A 24,667-nucleotide genomic window follows, 5' to 3' on the forward strand; every position below is an offset into this window, starting at 1 on the left:
ATATATCATTCACGTACATAACAAATTAATTAGTCATCTTATTGTCAACACAAAGATAAATAAATTGTCTCAATTATATGTCACAAGAAATAAAAATATTTAAACATCACATATTTTTCTTCATAAGTTATAAAATTTCACAAAATTCTTACTCTGTTATAAAAATTTCAAATGAAATTAGAAAAAAAAAAAAAATTAATTAATTTTATCAGACACCCCTAGGATGTACCTACTCATGAAGGCAATGTAAAATCACGTCACATATCACAGATGTCATTGGAGTATTTACAAGTTAAGAATCAAGAACCCAATGCCACATGAAAATTGCTTTTTCTTTGTTTACCTTCAACAGATGCACTTCAAACATTTTGTTCAGACAAATCTAAATGATATGCAGGAAGAGTTTTATAACCTTAAGTGTGCATCTTTGAAGTAGATACTCTACTAACCATAAAGTTCAAATAGACTCTGAACGTTTCATTTCCTCCTGGTCAGAAATTGACATTTCAAACTGCTCTTCTCAATATAAATAATACCTACCCTCACCTGATTCATGTCTACAATTCACTGACATAATTCCCGGACGAGCAAAAGGCAACACAAATAGGGACCAGAGGGAATGGTGGTTATAGAAGATATATCAGTTTGTGCTTTGAGAGGTTCCGGCATTGCCTTTCCAAGTTCTTAAGAATCTGGTTTCTCATATCCAAATCATGCCCCACCAGCCATATCCATATCTGTCACCCCATCAATTCCCCTGAAAACAACTCGCAATTTTCTCAGGCATGAGATTTTCTTGTCATTCTTGCTAGCCATGCCACTCACATGAATAACATCCTTTGAGACTTTTCCCATAAGATTGTAAAGTGGTAGACTTAGGTTTGATCGCGTCATCTCTTCCAGAACTGGAGGTGCTTGCATGTAAAGATTTTTCCCTTGATGTATGATGCTCGCTTTTGATATCAGCAGCTTAGGGTCCTCTTCAAGTTGATCAATTAACTGCTTATGTATAAAATGAATTAATAAAAAATAGACAGAAAGAACTAACACTAAGTTTATGCTACCCAACATCATTGAAAAGGATTATAGAAAAAAATATAAGATAACAGCCCTAAAGAACAGAAGAGAAATAAGAAGAATATGGCTGATGGAATTCAACAATAAAAATTCTCAACAATAGTTATAAAAAACGAGAGACACAGTCTTTTCCCTTAGAAATACATTACTCTTAATTGAGGACATAAAACATACTATCCTTGCTCCTATAGAGCTAGATTTTCACATGTTGAAGATTAAGCTTCTGGAAACTTCTCCTTTTCACTACAAAAAAGGGCATTCAGTTCATCTGATAACTTGTGAATCCATGCTTTTCTTTTGATTCAGTAAATTATAACAATTAGTATGGCCCAAAAATAAATGTTTTCAACCTCACAACAGCCATGAGTAAAAAGTTCCCACTAGGAACACGCATTAAAATTTCCAGAAATAGAAGAATTAAGTGTTCTGCATTGTCCATCTACCAAGCAAAAATAATTTGTAATCATCGGAAAAGAACATAACCTTTTGTAGAGTAATTGAAACGTCCAGCTCAATTAGAACACCTGGACCACATACAAGACAGTCCTTGTCCTTCACAAATTCAGTCACTTTAGTGTGGAGACCCTCCCCGCCATTATACCTGCCAAAGAATGAGTCATAAGTACAGCTTGTTGAGATGTTATTGTCCAATCAACAGAGAGAAACAAATTGAGAAATCATTACCCATTAACTATAGATTTAGCAATGAACTTTTTTCTGAATTTAATGTAGTAACATGTTCATAGTTTCACTTATTAGTTCTGAGCTCAAACATTTTTTTGGCCAAAATATAGCAAGTAGAACCAAGGAGAAAGACCCCTGAATTAACAATTAAGGCTACGTTCTAAACTTACTGTGGAAGTCATTTACAAATCTGCAGTAATTTTAACTAAAACATAATGAAGATACTACCTAAAATGACAAAAATTGAAGCTCAAATGGAATTTCATGTTATGTTTGCAACAAATCCAAAATTTACATGGAATTCTTTTACAAAGACGCCAAACTGGAAAAACAATTCTGCTGCTAATATAATCCAAAGTCTGAAATACCCATAAAGCAGCCATTTACAAGGACATTGAAATCCCAAGTCTGCAGTTAACAATATATAAGATCTCTCTTATGTTACAGTTTTCAAACATATATAACAGACAAGAAATAGATCTCTTTTGTAACTGTTCCCTTCATTTCCTTGTCTTTTCATGCCAAAAGTCAAAGAAGCAATGATCCTAGAATTGTAATGCAATAAAGGTGATTCACCATATACGGTTTGATAACTATATAAATCTTTCTGAATGCTGTCAGAGAAAAATGAAGACTATAACAAAAACTTCAACTCTCTGTAAAAGTAGAAGAAACAGTTGGACATACGTTAAATAGTTTGAAAGAGTTTTGCTGCATCCTGACATAATTTTCAAGGCTTCCAGTGCACATGCAGCAGAAATAACTGCATTTGTAGAAGCAATTGCTGGTATAATATTTTTTACAACCCCCTGTCCATGAAAAAAGGATTGATTGCTTAGTCCTAAATAAAGGCAAAATAGTATATGGGATTCTCATCATTTGTAAAAGGAGAAAAGGCAGGAGGGAAAGCCACTCAAAAAAGACAAATAATCAAAACTTCAGATGCAGTCTGCTTTTTTTAAGGGACTCATTGACTTTTCATTCTTCTGTTGTTTGAGTATGTGCATGCCAAGTGGTTGATTACCCACTTCTCCTTTCACGGTCTGTAAAACGCATACGTTTTAAACATTTATGTGAATGCATTTTAGAAAGAAAAGATTACCCATGAATTGGCAATTATCACGAGAAAGCCAGCCAGGCTGCAATTAGGAGAAGAAAAATAGCTTCACAAAGATGAACTTACTAGAATTATGTGTTATACCTGTGTAAGAGAATATGTAACTCCTGGAATGCCAAAAAGGTCAGCTCTCTTGACAGCCTAGAAATTTGGACAGCATTAATAAAATAACCAAAGAAACATTAATATTGCAAGGAAAAATGTATAACACTAAATTAACCTCGTTGTAAACCCACTTCATATGATCTGGATCGTCAGGATCAAAAGCTTTTCCATTATGAACCTACAAATCAAAAGCATGATAGGCAAGTATAGTGATTAAAGCAAGATATTGTCAAATGACCACCAAACAATTTTTTTTTCAAAATAAATAGGAATAGAATAGTATATTGATTACCTCATCCCATTTAATTAGATGGGCATATTCAATGCAATGAGCAGCGGTTCTAGGAGTTTCAGCAAGTGTACACAAGGGAAACTTCACTTGAGGGGGGAAAAGCCAAATAGTACACTCGAAGCATGGTGTAACCCCTGGCATGATAACCCTAGCATGACCCTTGAAACCTTCTGTACCACCATCCACCATAGGTTTGATTGTTTCTTCTCGTGGATTATCATCTTCATCATACGCTAGGTTTACCAGTAATATGATGTTAAACCACATCAAAAGCTCAAGAAGACTATAAGAAGTCAATTTGAAAAAGATGTCATAGTTCTTCAGTGCACAAGAGAAGAAGCAGATATGCAATTGACTTAATAGTGTTTCCCAAAAGGAAAAAGCAAATGAGCAAGTAAAAGGGCTCACAGATACCTTTCCATATTCAACAAAAAGCAATTCCTCAAATCTCCAATTCCTGAAGCATTCAAGCCTCATAGCTATGCCCTATACAATAGCCAGTCATGACATACATAACACACCCTTATGCTTCATCAAAGAAAAAAAGCTTTAGGCCCAGAGTCTTCCTTTTATAGACAAAGGAACTAAGGTCCCACTTGATTCAATTCTTATTATATTACCAACCGGGTTGCACATGTAGGTTTTTTGTTAATATTACAAACCGCCTTGTGCTTTTATCATTGTATCAAACTGCTCTTTCTATTTTCAGTTGAATCATTTTAGCTCTATGAATTTGTAAAATGTATGAAATAGCACCACAAGAATGACAAGGACATGATTTGTGACTATATTATGCGTTAATAAAAAGACTTAAAAGAGAATATGCTTTAAGTTTTATAAGATGCTGTTGAATGTAAATGATACTGTTATTTTCATCTTATTTATTAGAATATGGTTCAGATTTTGTACACAATGAGGAATTCTGATATATGGATAAAATAAACATAAAAAGCATTTTCTGATTAAAAAAAATTTTTAACATAGCGTTTTCTGATAATAACCATTTACTTTCATATAAAGCTTCATCTAGCGAATTCCAACATGATTTTCATGTCCTAAGTCATTCCCACTCCCAAAAACACAAACTGAAAATTCCAAAGAATCAAAGTGGGAGTAAAGGCAATTTAAGCAGAAAATCATGACATAACTCTACGTATCAGGACAGACTCAAAGAACAAAGTGCAGGAGTTGGCTCAGAGTGGAAAGGGAATTAAACCAACTAAGCTGTAACAAAACCATAAGGGGAATGAACTGTCTATCGCATTTACCCACTCCCAATGCCCCCTTTTTTTATTTTTGGAAATAAAAATCTTTATAGAGACAACTTATTTTAAAACTTAATGCACAAAGCAACAAAGGTAGCTGCAGCTGCAGAAAACTAGAAAGATACTTACATATGCATAAATATAGCAAGCTATACAGATTATATAAATACAGAATAAATTAAGAATGCTCACCCAGAAAACCGCAAGCTACAGCATTTATATAGCTCCGAGCCTCAATAGAATCAAGGCCAAGGGCAATAATAGTAAAATCATTATAAAATTCGATTTCCTTGTCCTCAATTCGGCAAAAATGAGGCACAATGTTCACACCGCTAACTCTCTCCAGGACACGCTTTGCAGCTACCTCTGCCTTTGGTTTACCAACATCTTCAAGCCTAGAACATCAAGATGATGCCAACTATCTAATGAGGTGTAAACAAAACCACTGAAGACACACATCAAAGAAAATTTCAAACTAAAGCAAGTAAATTGCAAATGCTAATTGCTTCCTGGGTAATCACTGACAAGCACGGATGAAGAAAAATACAGATAGCCAGATCTAATCCATAATTTCTACTAAAAGCATGGATGAAGGTTATGCAATTCTTAGTAAAACTTCAACCGAAACGATATAATTGACCTAGACCTTTCAAGAAAGATTGTCAAATATCCTGATATGTCTAAGAATGACGTAGAATAGTTGGATTAGTTATAAAGCTAGGTTATTAGGTATAAGAGGAATAACACATGTTGTAAGACGAGTGAAAATTGAATGGTTTGTTCTCTCGTTATTATCTCTATGTGTTTGTTCTCTCTGTTTCTCTATCTTTGTATTTTATTCTCTTTTCTTAATTTCAATGGTGTCTAAGTACCAACCTAGCTACCCAATTCCTTTTTCTTTTCTCATTCAATTTTCACTCAAACCCCACCTTTTCTTGACCAAATTTACATTGAACCTAGATACATATCAAAAAACACAATGATTGAAAGAACAGCAACATATTTTCAATAAACCAACTTTTTGATCAACCTTATTACTTTAGACAATCCCTAATCTATAATGAAAAAGAATCAGAAGAAATTGCAAGAGAACATAAAGCTAGGCAGATTCTTGGGCTGATAATTTTGGTTGATGTTTTGGCTGGTTACTTTGCAAATGAAGATTTGCAAGGAAATTTATCCAAATAGAGTTCAATTTGGAGACCCTGTAAGTGTTTATGGAGGATTTAGCTGCCATCAACCATAGCTGGTGATGGTGAAGATGACAAGGTGCATCAGAGAAGCTGTAAGAGTACGAAGGGATTTGTAAAAATGTATTGGACAAAATCTTGAAAATCCTGATTTTTGCTATGGATCTTCTACTGGCAGCCCCAACTAGGATTCTCAAATATGTTTTTAGATCACAAGGTTTCCGTGTAAGTCTTAGGTTGAGGCTCAAGTCGTCTGTATTAGGTGAAGATTTCAGGCTCACATTCCAATCAATCATGCGAAACAAATAGGCTGTCCAGACATCTCTGTTTGTTTGGAGTCTCTTTACTGATGCTTGGTGATATAACAAATTTCATCTCTATAAATTATTTGGTCCAGCTAACAGGTTGCAGGTTTTTGATGCAGCATCGGTTAGCACTAGACTTCCTAAATAAATTAGAAATTGCAATTATATTAAATGCAAAACAACTATAAAACTTAGGAGTCTATTATTACATTATTTAAGAGTATTATTATAGTTTCAGTAATTTAGGATTTCTATTCTTATTAATATTCATAATATTATTAGTATTAGTTTTTTATTCTTATTAGGATTAGTATTTCTAATCTTAATAGTTTACTAATTTTTGTTTTAATTGTATTTAGGAAATGTTGCTTAAAGATTATTATAAATAGGTCGTAATTTCACTAATTGGGAAATTCAAGTATTTAATAATATGTTTTGAGGGTTTCTCTTTTTCTTGGTCTTGTGATACAATCAAATTCTGAAGTGTATTACTTGAGACTTTTTAGATGTAATGTCTAAGAGAAACCCTAGGTGTGATATTTAGGTTTTTTTTTTATTCTCTAAAATCCTAATTGGACAAATATACCCTATTTCTCCTACATCAGTTTTGCTTGAGCACAGTAGAGCTAAAATGGCCAATGAGTAACCCATCTGAGTGAAGTACTTTTATGTGTAAGAACGAAGTTCAGAGGTTTGGGTTTAGTTAGAATGCTAGGCTGTTAGGTACATAAGGTAGAACTCATCTTTTAAAGTACTTTGTAGATAACGAACTAGGAACAAAGCTGTTTTTCTACTCTATTTCTCCATCTTCCTCCATAATTCTCCTTTAGTAATATCATATGACAATTAGGGGTATCAATGGACATTATTAGCATTAGACTCAATGGTTGGAAAGAAAATAAGGGATGAATCCAATGAAATTAAAAATGAAGTGAGTAAAGAAGTAAATTGCCTGAAAAGGAACTGGCGATTGAGATTGGAGACCTCGATGCGGTCCATGTCAATGACCTCCAGATTTCGGAAACCCGAAAGAGCCAAGTCCTTGAGAAGCTCACACCCCAACCCACCAGCACCTACGACTAGGACTCGCGCATACTTGTGCAGGTCGTCCCTCAACTGCAACAAATCCCAGACTAAAGTTTCAGACAACAAAACTGAAACATAGAACAATCGGATTAATAAAGCATAATGGCAAATTAATTGTGTGTGAAAATGTCAAGGAGGAGGGTAGAAAGGCTGAGACTGACTTCGGTGCCGGGTTCGAAGGTGGAACCGACGAGATTTCCAGGCCGGAGAAGGAGTTTGTCCAGGTCCCTGGTTCGGCTCTTCGCGGAACCTGACTCTGCCATTGCAGTCCCTCCGTCGCCCTCTATCACAGTGATAAAACTTTTAAATTGAGAAAGGTAAAAGCACAGAAGACTGAAATTCGTCTACTTTGAGGTATCAGAAGAGCGATTTCTCCTTTTTTTTTTTTTTTTTTTGTTTTTTGGTTTGTTAGGTTGGTAATGGAGAAGAGCAAGTTTCAGTGCAAGAGAGAGTGAAGGAGGAGAGGTTAAGCTTGGATGTTACGCGTAGGGGTGGGTGTCGGCTCACGCATCAATGGGTCCTTGAAAACAATGCTTAGCTTGTTCAAATTCAGCCCAAAATAATTATTGATTAAGATTAATAACATAAAAAATACCAAGATATTTTTATTATAAAGTCTGATAATTCGAGTTCAATTCTTATCTCTTCGTTTTTTATTTCATTTCAAAGCCCAACTCCTTTTTAACTCTCTTTATGGAACCCAAATTCCTGCCCCCACACCCCATCGTCTAAAACCATTGGCCACAGTTTGTCCCTTTTGTTAATTTAATATTTCTCTTTACAAATATTACAATTATTATTGTGATTTATTAGAAGTTACCCATGGTGTTGAGGTGAAAAATATTCTTTTACGATAACTTACCAAAATGAAAGAAAACAATAGAAGATTAAAGTTTGATAAACTCATTCAAATCCTATTTTTTCTTGTTACATTTTATTTTATTTTCTTATTTATTTATATTTTTGTCATATATTTTAAAATTCTTTTCTAAAATTTATATGTAAATTATGATTAAATTATTACGTATACATTATAAAATAGATGTTTAATATTTTTTTATTTTTTATTATTTTATCTTAAAACTTTTGTAAGAAAAAAAAAAATCAGTGTAATAATAATGTTTGATCCATTTTTTAATAGGATAAGTGACAACTCTCCTATTTTTTTTAATTAAAAATTAAAATTTCTATAGAATTATTTCATAATTTGTGTCACCTTAATGATCACAACCTTCATCCTTCAATTGAAAACCTACTAAAAAAAATGGGTTGGATTATATCGAGAGCACCTTGAAGCAATTATAAACAATATTTCAATCAAAATAAAGATTAACAACGGTTTCTGTCTGTAATTTGATTCTTCACTTCCATGGATAATGTAGCATTAGAAATGTGTAAACATCTAGAATATTCTTATTCTTAGTGGATAAATTCATATTCTTGAAAAAAGTTTGAGTAGATCTTTTAAAAGTAATCCCAAAAACTCTATGTTTAAAATATTTTAAATTTAACTACAAAACCTTACTAGATGACATTAGATAAAGTTATTATTGCAATATTCATTCCCACCAAGACATAGATAACATTCTTTCTTCTTCAATATACTTGTGAAGAGGATTTTTATGCAAAATCTTGCAACAGAGGATCTTACGCCTTACCCATATCTTAGTTTCCTAGATAAGGTTCCAACATTGAACCTTATAAAGATTCCTTTACTATCTTAAGTCCAAATTCATTTATCAAAAATATCATTAGGAATTAGTTTAATTACACTATTATTAGACGAACTAGAGAGCAAACACACACATCACCCAAGTTTGCCTTCATGTATATGTTGGCTAACCTATGTTAGCCAAATTCTTTGAATATAAAGAACCAAAAGTCTTTCCAACTAGTAATAGTAAACCCATTATCCACCATTTTGCATGCTCTTTTAAAGTGGATAGTTTCAGATTTTAGGATTTCTTTCCAAAGAAAATATTATGTTTTTTTAGCCCAATTCATAAAAAATCATAATTTCTTCGTCATTGAACGTATTTTGTTTATGCTATTGACAATTTTAACATGTGTTGTTTGTATTACCAATAGATAATATCTTATGTATTACACTTATTTTAATAAATTTTCATTTCTCTTTGCTACAACATATATTAATATTTCTATAAGATTATAGAATATTTTGTATCATGGCTAGAGCTTACTAACACACCCTTCATCAGTAGTGAAACATGCTTCTTCAAGTAATATTATCTAATGTAGACCCACACCTCTTGTACCATTATCACAAACCTTTCTATAGACCATAATCTTGCATCCCTTACTCCAAGCAATTTAGGAACCCATTTTGAGCAATCATTACAGGTTTGGGTCTCAAACTGGTTGTTGACCTTAGTAATTATAATTCCTCTCCTAAATCCTCAGCTGATTCACCCCCCAATTGTATTCACAAAATAATCTTAAGACCTTGTACAATGGTTAAATGGCATACATATTTAACAAATAACTTGTCAGATAAGCCTTCTACCTATTCAAAAGTCAGGTCTTATTAAAATTAGAGAAATGTCATGTGTCAGGAGTCTAATGCATTGATCAAAAACTAGACATGGGCTTTTGTCTCTTGTCTTCTACAATGTAATTTTTTTTTTTGTAATAAATGGGTTTACAAAATTAAAAATAATTAAATAATTATTTAAAAATATTTAAAATTATGACTGAATAATACAATCGAAATAAAAACTTAGACTAGCTTTCAATCCTACAGTTAAATTTACCACAATCAGTCTTTTTTAACTATAATAATATTTATAAGATGAGAGGTGCATTAGATTAGTATTCCTAATACTTTCATACATGATGATCTTCAAGAGACTGTCTATATGTATCAACTACAAGACTTCATCAATGATGAATTTCTTCATTCGTGCAAACTAAAAAAAGAACTCTATGGTTTAAAATAGGTTCCATAAGCCTAGTTTTAGAAACTTACTCTATTTTTATAATCCAAAGCTTCTATGGGTCTAAAGCTGATACATCATTTTCTATAATATCACTTAAATGCATAACTCTCATTTATATTTATTTACATTGATAATAGATATACTTGTTACGGATATTTCATCACACACTGTTACTGATCTAATTAAGTTCCTCTAATATGTGTTTATTGTTAAGTCTTTTAATAAGTTGAAATAAATTTTAATTTAGAAATAACATGGTCAAAATGAGCTCCAATTATTTCAAACTAAGTACCTACAAGATCTATTAACCAAAACAAACATGTAGAATGTAAATTGTGTTTCAACCCTATGTCTCTCCTACTTTGACCAGAACAAGTAGGGATCCCTTTAAGGGTAAATAGTCATTCTTTGGTACCTAATATTATGCAACTAAAAAAGAAAATTTTGATTTAAAAAAATAGCCAAAACAAAAACATCCAAAAATTAAATGTTTCAAGTATTTGATGGAAATTGCTACAAATATGTTTTATTGAGATTAAATATTAACACGTGTATTAATCTAAATAAAATATTTTATTTTTGTAAGATACTAGATGGCAAGATGTGGACACCAATCTAGTAACATAAGATTAATTAGTTTTGATTTACTGATTTCGAACTAAAACAAAAGACAAAAGCAAGAAAAAAAAAACTCATAATACAATCCTAAGAAACAAATATATATATATACACACACACACACACATGCCATACTTATAACAACACCAATTCATGAAAGAAGTAAGCTCTTCAAAAAAAAAAAGTTGAACCGCTAAAATCCCATGGCAATGAAAATTGTTCCCACTAGGTCTCTAACGATTGATTAATTAAATATTTCAAATGCTTAAAAAGGCTAATTTTGGGGAGCCTAAGACACAATTTTCAAATAAACACAGTCCATTCAAGATTTATAAGATAACAACAATTTATCATATTTAAGAAGTCTAGACGGCACGGGAGCTCTTATTAGCTTTTTTCGTGTTGATGAATTTTTTCTTGCCCATAGTTTTTAAGTTAAACGATTAGCCTCAAGAGAGTTAGTAGACTTTGGTTGAAAGATAGACCATGAAGACCACCTGTTAGCAGTTTATACTGAATTAATATCTTTATAAAAAATAATATAAAGATATAAATCTAAATACATAATTCTCCATAAACCCTAGACGCTGCAGGTGTGACATGTGGCTTAACTAGATTGGTGATTGCTCGTGTAACCTTTGTATAGATTAGAGTCTCTAATTAATCAAGAAACAAATTTTCAACATAACAAAATCGATTTATCAACAAGTAATTATTTATTAGTATTTTATCACAATAAAAAAAATTTAAGAATCCAAAAGCAATTTTCACTAATTCATTCAGAATTAGAATAGATATCAAATCATACAATTTTTAATTAAAAAAATAATTTTAAAAAATAGCTAATAAGGAAGGGTAACACATCAATGCAGTAACATAAGCTAATTAATTTTGACTTTATAAATCTTAACTACTAAAATAAAGAATGAAAGCAAGAAAAAATAATAGCTTAACATACAATTCTTAAAATAATAAATAAACTAACTAAGAACAACATTAATTCATATAAAGAATTCTCATAAAAACGTTGAATGGATATAAATCGGTTTTGTAATGTTGAAAAATTGTTTCTTGATTAATTAGAGACTCTGATCTATATGGAAAAAGGTTACACAAGCAATCACCAATCTAGTTAAGCCACATGTCACACCTGCATCATATAGGGTATATAAAGATTTATGTGTTTGGATTTATATCTTTGTATTATTTTGTCATAAGGATATTGATTCAGTATAAACTGCTAATAAGTGGCTTTTGTCGTCAATCTCTCAACTAAAGTCTATTAACTCTCTTAAGGCCAATCACTTAACAAAAACTGTGGGCAAGAAGAAATTCATCGACAAGAAAAAAGCTGCAATTTTCTAATTACTTGCCTGTAATTCTTATTCTTAGTGGATGAATTCATATTTTTGAGAAAAAGTTTCAATAAATCTTCTATAAAATCAATCTCAAGATCTTTAAAATAATTGAAATTGAACTACAAAATTCTTATTAGATGACATTAAATGAAGTTATGATTATAATATTCATTCCCATGACAACATAAATAACAAATATTAGCATTCTTTCTTCTTCAATATACATGCTTATAAGACTTTTGTACATAATCTTTCAACAAAGGATTTTACGTCTTTTTTATATCTTGATTTCCTAGGAAAGATTCTAATATTAAAATTTATAAAGATTCGTTTATTATTTAGAGTTTAAATCTATTTATCAGTAATATCATTAAAAGTGAATTTAATTTAGTAATTTTTTATTTAAACTCTCATTAAATAAACTAGAGAGCAAAGACAATCCATCTAAGTGTGCCTTCATGTATATGTTGGTTTACCTATGTTAATTTAGGGTGAGTTGTTACATATATATGAAGACACAAACTTTATGGAGCTTATTTTAAGCCATAGAGTCCATCTAAGTGTGTCTTCATGTATATGTTCACTTACTATGTTAATTCAGTGTGAGCTATTACGTATACATTAAGGCACACGCTTCATGGAGCCTATTTTAAACCATATACTCCATCCAAGTGTGCCTTTATGTAGTCAATTTCTATGGTTTAAAATAGGTTCTATGAGCCTAGTTTTAGAAATTGATTACGTTTTTATAATCTAAAGACTTCTTTGGGCCCAAAGTTTAAACATCTTTTTTTCTATTTATCACACTAAAGCGTAACTCTTATTATTTATTTACGTTGATGAAATACTTGTTACGGGTACTTCCTATCAGACTATTACTAAACTAATTAAGTTCCTCCAATCTGTGTTCATTGTTAAGTCTTTTGGCAAGTTGGAATAAATTTTGATTTAGAAGTTACATGATAAAAAAAAAAAGATGAGTTCCAATTGTTTTAAACTAAGCCCCTACAAGATCTATTAAGCAAAACAAACATGTTCGTCTCTCCTGCTCCAATCCTATGTTCGTCTCTCCTACTTTGACCATAACAAATAGTGATTCTTTTAAGGATCTAGAATTTAATCGTTAACAGTCGTTCTTTGGTGCTATAATCCTATAAGGGAGGTATTTAAAATACTCTAAATTTTCTGTAGGTAAGGCTGCTATTTAACAATTATAAGTATTTTTAAAGTCAAAAATTCAAACTTTAAAAATACACAATAAAGGTCTTTTCTTGGAACTGTTATAGTTTTTCCTTCCTTAATCATAAAGTTGCAAAAAGTAGGATTAAGTTCAAATAAAAAAAAAATAGAAACAAGATGATTTATGAACAAAAACGAGCTCATGAGATGATGGTGCATGCAACAAAGCCCCGGCTTAAGGTTTCTTGAAGAATATTTAAAAAAAATATTCTAGGCACAGTTTTTCATGTTCTAATTACATATGCGTCCTACTTATTCCCAAATTACATCCTAAGATTGGGGTTCACAATATCATGTAGGTAAAAAAAAAAAAAAGAAAAATTAAGACAAATACATTAAATGTAATGAAGCATGATAAAAGAAATTGAAACAAGCATAATTGATAAAAATAAATAGCCAAAACCAATACGTATACCTATCGTTTTCCTTAATGTTTGTAGTGAGAGTGAGTTAATAAGCTATAACAATTATAACGCACAAGCAAAAAATAATAAATAAATAGATGTTTGAAGTATTTGATGGAAATATATTCTTAAGTTGAGATTAGATATTAAAATATGTATTAGTCTCCTATAATAAAATATTCTATATCTGAAAGGTATCAGATGGCAAGGTGTGTGTCCACCCATCCAGTGACATAAGTTAATCAGTTTTTATTACCAGATTTTCGAGCTAAAACAAGAGGCAAAAATAAGGAAAAGTAAATTTCATGATACAAACCTAAGAAACAAAAAAGAAACTACCATCCTTGTAACAACACCAATGCACGAAAGAAGGAAGTTCCTCAAAAAAGAGAGAGAGCGGAAAAAAAAAAAAGGTTGAACGAACTCGGTAAAATCCCATGGCAGTGAAAATTGTCTTCTCTTTAGATCTCTAAAGAAGATTGATTAATTAAATATTTCAAAGGCTTCAAAAGACTACCTTTTGGGGGGAGCCTAAAACACAATTTTCAAGTAAAAGAGAACAACAGTTTATCATATTTAAGATGTGCAAGGGAGCTCTGATTTATCTAGCATTGACAGGTTATATACCATCAATTTTTTGTCTGTCTTCGTGCAAACGATTATATCATTGTCACATTTAAGGTAAATCTTTTATCAATTTTTGTTATAAAATAAGAGATGACCAAAATTTATAAGAATATGTAAAATATGATAGATTTTGTTTGATGTAAAAATCAAGTGATTTTTGTAATCTGACAAAACTATTGAGAAGTTTTCAGTAAAATTGCTAGTGAAAACAAAACAAACAATTTATTATGAAGATCAAAAGTACTCAGGTTCTACAATTTACTATGAAGATCAAAATTACTCCCATTCTTTCCTTATCCCCCTCCCAAAGCCTCTCCAGCTTTTCCATTTTATTTGTGCAGCATGCGTCCAATTAGAACGAGATAAAGCTGTTGCTCCTGCCTTGTTATGCCCAGATACATAAATCAAACCTTCATGCAAAAGCGATGTTCCTCCATTTCGTTGCGTGTGAAAAACCAAGGATATATTACCTGGGAACTGAATAAATAAAACACAGAAGCCATTCGGTTCCCATACAAGAAGAAGCATGGCAAACCTAACTAAGACATATTGTGCACAGGTTGCGTGTGACAATGTTCATTATTATATGGATGGCGCCCTTTACTACAACCAAGGCAACAAGGAACTGTTACCAGGATCACCACTGCCACAAGCACTCAAGGGTAAAAAGGCGAGCAAGAAGATCAGCTTCAACCCCCAGTCCATGCTGATTGCGGCATCAGGAATCCGACACCCACCTCTGGCAGAGGCTATGCTGCTCCAGTTTCTCACACATCCGAAGCTCACCTTTCTAATATCAATTCACCCTCTTTCTTTATCTCAAGTGCAATAAACAATTCCAAACTTACACACACTTACCAGTCTTCTTTTTTCCCATCAGCTCAACCATGTTCTTCCGTGCTGTTTTAATGTCTTTTTCTTGCATCTTCTTTCATTGTTATATCATGGTAAATGTCCAACTAAGCGACAAAACTTTCATGGAGAACATAATACTAAAATATGAGTGAGAAGAGCCCACTATGGGATTCTCCAACCGTCCACAACAATGCTAGGGATTAACTGTATACCAATATTTTTTGAGTTCAAATCTCAGCTCAAAATCAAACTCATGTAACTTTAAGTGGGTCTTCTGAGATGAAGACAAAACTCTCTTAAATCTGCAGTTGCAGGGGTGGATTTTATATACCTATATAGAAATGTATATACATATAGACGTATATATAGAATGGAGAATCAATATTTCCACAAGTGGAATTAGGAAACAAAAAAACCAAAATTGTTTATTTGAATGAAAAGTGAGATTTGCACACGGAGAATTAATATCATTTGCTCAACTGATCATCCTTCTACTAATCCAAAAGCGACTGTCGAGGAAGATCCAAAAGTAACATGATTGTGACATGCAATTCAAGGAGTCAAATGTTTTGGTCCTATCGAAATGTGAATGCGCATTCCGTTTATTTCATATTGAGTTCTCCTTCATACTAGACGAGATATTCTTAATAAGATGATCGAGGAAAGAATTTCGACCGAAAAATCCGAGAATTGCCTGTCTTCTACTACTTGTTTCTTACACTCGTCAAATTTCATGCAAAAATTTGTTTCAACATTAACTTTAATAGAACTTAGTTCAGTATTAACTTCAACAGGAAGAATCATTCAATAACTACCCTACTTACATTAGATGAATAGAAGAAGGCCCAGATATAGCAGCAACTCTTTGAGCACGTCGTGCTGTTTCCTTGTACAGCCCACTAGTTTCTTTTTTCATTCGTAGTGCCTCATGCCGTTTCTCCTTTACAGCAGCCTGCATCCAATTAACATTATATTGTCTGGAGTATCAACAATTGAAGTATCAACAATTAAAAGCCAGAGTATTTCAAAACATGCAGTGCACTTATAGACAATCTAATACAATTTGTTTCTTTTAAAAGTCTGTCATCATGGTGCAATCTTCCAGGAAAAGAAGTTAAACAGAAATAGGCACTGAATTATCAGTTACTGGCACTCGCTTGTACATGCACACAAACACACACACAAGCACATAAAAGAGCCAGAAGTAATAATACCTTTCGCTCTCTCTTCTCATCTTTTGACTCCTGTCCACGTGGCTTCCTCTTCGGCACTTCAGTTTTCAAGCTGCACACATCCTTTATTTCTTTTGTGCCAGTCTTTCTACGAGGCAAAAAGTCTACTGGAAGCTTCTCTTTTCCTCTTAGGGATATTGCATTGCTGCTGGAATGCAAGGATCTGGAGACAGTTTCTGCCAGCTTCTTTTTCATGGCTATTCCTGGAGCTTCAATTTTTCCAGGATTATTGTCAAGATTTGAATATGTAGAAACAATGGTCTCGCAATCTCATTGTTCCGACTCATCACTGCTTTCCTGAACAACAACCACTCTTTCATCTTCATTTTCATTTTCATACTTCTCAGCATATTCCACACAACGGCGAATGACATCAACAGCAGATTCTAGTAACTCTTTATCTTTTGCTTTCTCATTTTTATGCAATAAATCTGCAGGACCCACATATTTTTCATCAAGTTCAATATCATCCATTGCACGGTCATTAAGGGAATTTTTTATCTTCATTGCAAGAGATTCTTCTTCTTCTTCAGCTACGTAATCATCATAGTCATCATCATTAGTGGAACCATATTCTTGAAGTTCAAGCTGCAGCATGGAGTACTAAGTTTACGAAGGAAACACACACAAACAAATGTATATTTCAAAACTCATAGGCCCAGGAAAAGCTACAAAATAACTCTATAGTTCAACAGGCAATAAAATATGTTTTCTTTTCATCAAATGCAGACATTACGTATTTTAGAAGGAATTTGTTTCAACAAAGATGAGACACTACAATTTTTGCCCAAAAAAACAGAAATAACAAAAAAGATACTAAACTGGCATTTGATGCAGGTGGTAGCATACATAGTAAACTTCGAATGAGATAAAATGTTATAAATTTGCAATTTTGGGTACAATACAAAATTGATGATTCCTAAAGACAGCAAATTACCATATTATGGTGTTACTATATTTTGCTAGTTAATCTGAGGAATGGAGTGCTCATGATGAAAACTGAATGATCCTCAACACATCAAACAAGAAAGAGAAATGTTATGATACAGACAAAAGTCTCACCAAATCAAATTGCTCATCTAAAAGATGATAAACTCTTGTTTTCTCACTAGCAAAATTATCTCCTGCACTCGTGGATTGTTTATTTTCTTCATCCAAGTCAACAAGGCGAAAGGCATTGTCATGATGACTAAAAGTAGGATAGTCTCTTTTATTGCTTGCCTCAAGTTCCTCAGCCAAGGTGAGCTTGTTTCTTATATCTAAATCCTTCCCCTCTTCTTCCGGAAGATTTGCTTGAACAACAAAATCCTCTTCCAGGTCCTCAACATCAGAACCAAACCTGGATAAATCACTATCATCAAGCAATGCAGTCACATCAGGATCAACAGCTTTCTGCACCCTCACATTAACGGCTCCGGAGGCTATACCATAAATAGATTTCTCATCAGAATTGCCTTTCACTTGAGAAATCTGCAATCTAGAAGCATCATATGCGTGAAAAACAAGCACAACAAAAGTATTTGACTGTAAACATGGTTCACAGAAGCAGCGCATGAGAATGTCTAATTGAATTTATTAACATGCTGTACTTTTCAGGGGGAATAAAAATTGATAACATGAAAAGCTGTGAATTGATCTTCTCTTTTTCCCTTTTAGTTTTGATTTTCCTTCCACTTTCTAATCAACCAAACCGATAACTATTATAGCAGAGAAGACCAGAGGGGAAGAAAAAAAAAAGAAGAAAATAGACCAACCTTAACATCATGAGGAAGCTGATCAAGCCTGGCCTTAGGATTCTGATAAAATGCCGAACCCCCACCGGTATCCTTAATCTCTCTGAAGTGAATCAGATAATTATAACCATCATCGGGAAACCCTAACTGCAAAATCTCTCTCCTCACATACTCCGGCAGCCCCGTTCCCCTGGCGGCCCCAGCAATTCCCCCGTTAAACGCAGTCGGATTTCCAAAAACCCGATCATCGTCATCTCCGCCATCATTATCTTCAGGAGCATAGGAGAATATCGCATTATCATCATCGCCGTGTTGACAGCTACCTCTGTCGCAGCTATCATCATTAAAAAAGCTGTTCATCGTGTAGTTACTGTTGTCGACTCGCACAAAGATACGGTCGCTGCCAGGTGAGTCATTGTAATTGGGATCGGACGAATCGCGAGCAAGTAACTGAAAAGTTGCAGCTTTTTTCTTGTCGATGAATTTCTTCTTGCCCATAGTTTAAGTTGAAGTGATTAGCCTCAAGAGAGTTAATAAACTTTGGTTCAGAATTTCTTCGCTTCGATTCCGCCTTACTTCAATTAAAGCTAGCTCCTACTCCTCCTCCTTCTCCTTCATCGCCGTTGGTCCTTTTGACATAAACATTCTCGGCCGCTCACGAGACTGACTCCTCTTTATTTATACGCAATATCTTTAAGTAGCACAGTGACTTCTGCTCGTAGTTCCTCTCTCGTTAGTGTACTCCTAGTACTCGGTAGTGTGCTAACGGCGTGCTCACACCGGTCAACTACAGGGCCCATGCCTAGCTGCAGCAATGACAAGAAGGAGACGAACCGTGGTAATCTTAGCAACAGGCCGAACGTATCCTCAAAATCCTGTTGACGACGAAGACCACCTGTTAGCAGTATATACTGAATCAATATTCTTACGACAAAATAATACAAAATATAAACCGTAACGCATAATTCTCCATAAACCCTAGACGATGCAGGTGTGACACGTGGCTTAATTAGATTGGTTATTGATCGTGTAACCTTTTTCCAAAAAATTAGAGCCTCTAATTAATCAAGAAAAAAATTTTCAACATAACAAACTTAGATTTATTAGCAAGTAATTATTAATTAGTAAAAAATAATTATTTTTAAGAATTTCAAAAGCAATTTTCACTAATTCATTCAGAATTAGAATAGATATCAAATCATATAATTTTAAATTAAAAAAATAAATTTCAAAAAATAATAGCTAATAAGGAAGTGTAACACATCCATCCACTAACATAAGTTCATTAATTTTGACTTTATAAATTTTAACTACTAGATAAAGAAAGAAAGCAAGAAAAAATAATAACTTATCATACAATTCTTAAAATAATAAATTAACTAACTAATAACAACATTAATTCATGTAAAGAATTTTCATAAAAACATTAAATGACTTACTAAGAACTCTATTATAAGCAAGATTTTTCATTCTTTAGATCTTCAACTAAATAAATACATCAAATACACATAAGACTCCTTTAGAGAACCCTAATAGCACAACTTTAATGAAAAAAAAAATCTTTTATCCATGATTTCAAAAATAAATTTGTTCTTTTTTCAGTTTAAGACTGTAAGCAAGTCTTCTAATTTAGAGACATCTAAACAATAATTATTAATACTAAAATCATACATTTATATACTCCTTACATTACCCATATAATGTCATAATGTAAAAATTTAGTTTTTATATCAAAGCTTGAAGCTAGCTGATAAAATTCATCCGAGCAACCTTCTTAACTCCTTAAAATATTGGTTAATCCTAGCCTTCCAAATTCTCAAACAAGAAATAAGCAATAAAGCATGTCCAAATCTTTTGAAATGTATTAAACACAGACATTCAACCATATAATCCAATTTTTAATGAAGAAAAATGTTTAAATGTGAAAATATTATTATTGTAAAACTTTCAAGTCTCAATAATTTAATCAAAGTGATTAGGGTCATGTTCATATATCTATACTGCATGATTAACTTCAATGAAATAAACAAATTGTCAGGTTTTATTTAGAGAAGAGGACATACAGCCAAGGCTTTAGGAAATAAGGACAATTATGCACCCACCTAATACCACCTTAACTAATAACTAAATGAGGTAAGGGTGGTAATTATGCTTTTTAGTCGAAAAACTTAATTTTTTAATATGATCTCGAACATAAAAATTATTCAAGAAGATGACCGAGGGAATGATAAAGAAGAAACCACAAGAAAGTCATCTTTGTTTCCTACTCTGTCTCAACGAGAAAGGTCTAAAAAATGCAATTTGGGCTTGGAGAAATGTGAAACCAAATCCATTAACTCTGGGTCTAATTACAAGAAATCGAGTCAAGAAATTTCAAAATACTTTCAATCTCTTGGTTAAGAACGGATAATCAATGAACTCACTTGGGGAGCACAAGAGAAGGCTAAAAAAATCATATGGCCAAGACGCGCCATGAACAGGACATGTCATGCAAGTGTCTCTTAGTCTTCATGTATGCAGGCAACCACATAAGTGGGAAGGAGCAACCCCACATGCGAGATTATTTATCGCATGAAGAAGCACACGAGATGTAAGAAAAAGCTAACATTGCACGTAGTATAGTGCGCATGTGTGGTAGTTGTGCCTGTGTGGTACTACTGCACACGCACATTAGCAGGCGATGCGCAGGAGCACGCTTGTGTGAACAACCACTGACGCACGCGTGCGTGAAGAACCTTTCAGCGCGTGCTAGTTACACGCATGCAATAGGCCAAGAGTCCAAAGAGGACTCCTCTTTTTTTCCTTATCCCCATATGATTCCAAGCTGCAAAAGACTTCTACAAATTTACTAATTTCCACACGTGGTTAACATGCTGATTTAGAGAATGACTTATACTCAAAATTGAAGTCCAATGAAGATCTTTGGCCAATGAGGAGAGAAATTATTCTTCAAGTAAATTAGTAATTATTTAACTCTTTTATCAATTTTGGATTAGGATTTAATTATTTTATTATTTTTAATTAAGTTTCTTAGTCTAATTTTGTTTAAGTGTTCAAGTATAAATATATAATCATACTTCTTGTAGTGCCTAAATTAATTTAATTGTAAATTAAATTAATTATAAATATAATTTTTTAATTTTTTAATTTTAATTTAGTGTAAAAATGAAGAAAATGTGATGGAGGATGAAATTGAAAATAATTTTGGAAAAAAATGATGAAAATTTGGGTTCTTAGGATATTTTTGAAAGAAAAATCAGAAACCGGATGTCAAAATACAATTTAGAATAGTTTTGCCACGTAGGATGCCTGATCAACAGCCCCAATGAACCAAGACGCGTCGCGTGGCAACGGACGCTGACGTGGTGTCATGCGAGCGATCTGCGTGTCAGTGATCAAACGGTCTAGATCCGTTCCCGCGCGCACAGACGGCATGGGTGCGTTCCCTCCCCAAACGCGATCGGATAGTCCAGATTAGACCATGGTGAATAGTTCAGATTAGATTACGATGAACGGTCCAGATTCACTCTCTATTTAATCACAATCAGACGGTCCAGATCAAACATGATGGACGGCCCAGATTAGATGATGACGAATATAAATAACTTTCTTAACACCAAACTCTAACCCTAGCCGCTAAACACCCTCACTAGAGAAGAAGACCCAGCAGTCAGGAAGGAGAGCTGCCGCCACCCACCGCCGCACTGGAGCCCTTTTCGGCTGCCAAAAAAAGTAAAAAAATATTTTCTTTACTTAGAATTCAATTTTAAACACCCCTATGACCAAATTAGAGCAAAAGGACCAGCCGATTGGTCGAAAATTACGGACAAAATCTAGCGGCGCCGCTACATAGAATTTCATAAAATACCTCCGATGAAGCCCTTCCCAATTCCTGTTATGCGTAATTTTTTTACCGTTGTGATCAACGTTTCTTTTTTTACAGGTTGACCGGAGCAAAACACACAACCACAACGTGAGCCAGAGGAGCCGCCGCACCAGAGAGCCCTGCCACCGATGAGTTTCAGTTTTTTTGTATTTTTCCGACCAATCGAGACCCCTTAACATGTTTTCTCGCAAGGATTGATGCAAAATTGGTCGAATTCGGCCGAAAACAGCCAAAAACAGCCGAACCGATGCGGACCGCTGCTGCGGGCAGCATTGTCGTTGCCGAAGCACGGTGGAGCCGTCGTGCCAAAATTCTGGAATTGGCCAAAGTGAGCCCTGACACTTTTTTTGGATTTTTTTGGGATATTTATAGGTACTTATAATACGTTTTAATTCTTGAAGAAAAATTTAGGAAACTCGGGGACCGATAGTAGGTGCAGTCAACAATTTAGTCTTTCAGGCATTAAATTGAGTACGAATCCCTCACCCTATTCTCTATTATAAAATTGAATTCTAAATAAATAATAATATGATATTTTGTATAATTTAAAAAATATTCATAATTAATTATGGATTACTAATAGAGCCAGAACTGTAAATTATCTACTGTTGTTCTATTAGTTGTTTTTACAGTTTTAATGCATGATAGTACTTTATTGATCGATCTTATAGTTTTGAATGCATGCATCGTTTGATTTATGTGATTACGATTGGATTAGAAAATGAAAACTAAAGAAAAATAGAAAATTACGTGATTAAGTAAATAGATGAAACGGCAGCCTTACTGGATATCATGGGAGATGATAGATGGACCAGGTATAATAGGAAATCCTACCGTGAACGTTGTCTCATACCGGACGGAGTATCAAGGCTTAATTTGGCGCTCATACTGACGGGTGGGGACGGCTCATTTCACCCTCATATTGGACGGGGTATCGAGATTTAATAATTTGGCGCTCATACCGAACGGAGTATGGGGACGGCCCGTAATTAAGAATGTTAAAGAAAAAGATTCACGCGTAGCGAAGACATCCCTATGAACCCCCGTGGATACCAGTAGGCTGATGGAAAGTGACAGTTGTTGTTTCGGTTATTTGAATATGAAAGTATAATATATGCTATGTTGTTGATTACATATAAAATCATGATATGTATAATGTTATTGTTTTTATAGATTATTTTTGTAAATCTAACTATGGTAAGTGGACGGTAAATGACTTTATTATTAATAAATGCATTTGTTTAATTAAGTGTTCCATTAATTGTTTTGATTTTCTACCAACCTTCATTTATGTGTCGGTGAGTTGGTGTGATATTCTTACTGGGATAGTGTAGCTCATTCCTTATTTAACCATTTCAGATCAAGAGGATCAGGATCTAGAGCCCGATCCACAAGAGGGTTGCGAGTAGGATGCTAGTTTTATTTATTTTTCTCTTATTTCCTTCTTTTGTTGTATTTTTTAAAAAAAAGTAATTCCCGTAACATTATTCGGTACTTTAAATTATTGTGTAAGAAATGTAAACCTTAACCATTTGTTTCACTTCCGTACTTAATTATAATTTATTTCTTTGGACATTCCGGGGTCATTACAGTTGGTATCAGAGCTGCGTTCTTCAAACTCATTCCTTACACAAAACCATAGGAAATACTAAGAATAATGAATTGTTACTTAACCATTCCTTGTGAAATGCAGGTACGGGTAGATGAGGAGATGAAGGCTCCCACTAAACCAAGCAGTCTGGGAGGGTTCGCTTAGAGAGGATGTTGACCGATTATTTGAGATGGTGGAGAGACTCATTGCTGCCCAGCAGAACCAGGAGGAAATAAGGGAGCTACTTTACCCTCCCTAGCTGCCATAAGTTGAACCACCCCTGCAGTGGGAGGATCCTGAGCTACCCTAATATGACCTCACTCCTCCACAGTACCACCCGACACCACCACAGTATGATTCGGTGCCCCAACCACCGCATTAGTCTGTACTACCATAGTACAATCTGTTGCCTCCACCGTATCATCAAGTACCACTGTAGGGCCATTTATTCCATCCTCAGCCTAGTCCAGTCCCTCATCCACAGGACCCAGCTCCTCTCATGATGGACCCAGGTTAGATAGAAATATATAAAAGACTAAATCCTTATACTTTTGCAGGGGAATCCTCCTTTGAAGAGGCTAAATTCTGGTTAGCTGAGATAGAGAAGGCTTTCAAGACCCTTGGGGTGATCCCCGAACAAAAGGTCATCTTTACTACCTACATGCTAGTGGGAGAAGCAAACCGCTGGTGGCAACTCAAGCAGACCACCCTACCCTTTTCAGTCACTTAGGAACAGTTCCTGATGCCCTTTCATACAGAGTACCTCCTAGAGCATCTCCAACATCTGAAAGAAATAGAGTTTACATACTTGGTCTAGGGGGACATGATTGTATCAGAATATGCTCGCAAGTTCCTAGAGTTGGGTCGATATTCTCCTAAGAGCATGATGGATGAAGGCAGGAAGGCTAAAAGGTTCGGGTGAGGTCTCCATTCTAATATCAGACAACAATTATTTATGGTTGAGTTCAGTACTTATTCGGCTGTTCTGGCCAAGGCACAATTAGCGGAGAGGAGCCTTCGCACCTTCCCTCAAGTAGTAGGGAGCC

General features: G+C 33.9%; 1 protein-coding gene and 1 pseudogene across 4 annotated transcripts; both read right to left on the reverse strand.

Annotated features, from left to right (window-relative positions):
- Nucleotides 1-311: 311 nt before the first annotated feature.
- On the reverse strand, nt 312-7,641 carry ECR1 (E1 C-terminal related 1). 3 transcript variants are annotated; one of them, XM_022033713.2, is made up of 9 exons: nt 7,283-7,641; nt 6,988-7,151; nt 4,733-4,935; nt 3,276-3,508; nt 3,099-3,161; nt 2,963-3,019; nt 2,449-2,570; nt 1,561-1,678; nt 312-999 (listed from the first exon to the last, which is right to left on the reverse strand). In XM_022033713.2, exons 1-9 carry the CDS (start codon nt 7,382-7,384, stop codon nt 712-714), a joined length of 1,350 nt encoding a protein of 449 aa, XP_021889405.2. In that variant the 5' UTR covers nt 7,385-7,641; the 3' UTR covers nt 312-711. The 3 variants fall into 3 exon arrangements, with proteins under 3 accessions (XP_021889405.2, XP_021889406.2, XP_021889407.2); XM_022033714.2 differs by having other exon boundaries at nt 6,988-7,189; XM_022033715.2 differs by lacking the exons at nt 6,988-7,151; nt 7,283-7,641 and having other exon boundaries at nt 3,276-3,761; nt 4,733-4,873.
- Nucleotides 7,642-15,762: 8,121 nt separating this feature from the next.
- On the reverse strand, nt 15,763-19,085 carry LOC110808288 (uncharacterized; annotated as a pseudogene). The gene is made up of 4 exons (XR_015817852.1): nt 18,166-19,085; nt 17,474-17,881; nt 16,394-16,999; nt 15,763-16,131 (listed from the first exon to the last, which is right to left on the reverse strand). The product of XR_015817852.1 is annotated as an uncharacterized LOC110808288 (transcript).
- Between the last annotated feature and the right edge of the window lie 5,582 nt (nt 19,086-24,667).

Source organism: Carica papaya, chromosome 3 (assembly GCF_054855325.1).
Source record: "Carica papaya isolate Zhongbai chromosome 3, ASM5485532v1, whole genome shotgun sequence".
NCBI classification, from domain to species: Eukaryota; Viridiplantae; Streptophyta; class Magnoliopsida; order Brassicales; family Caricaceae; genus Carica; species Carica papaya.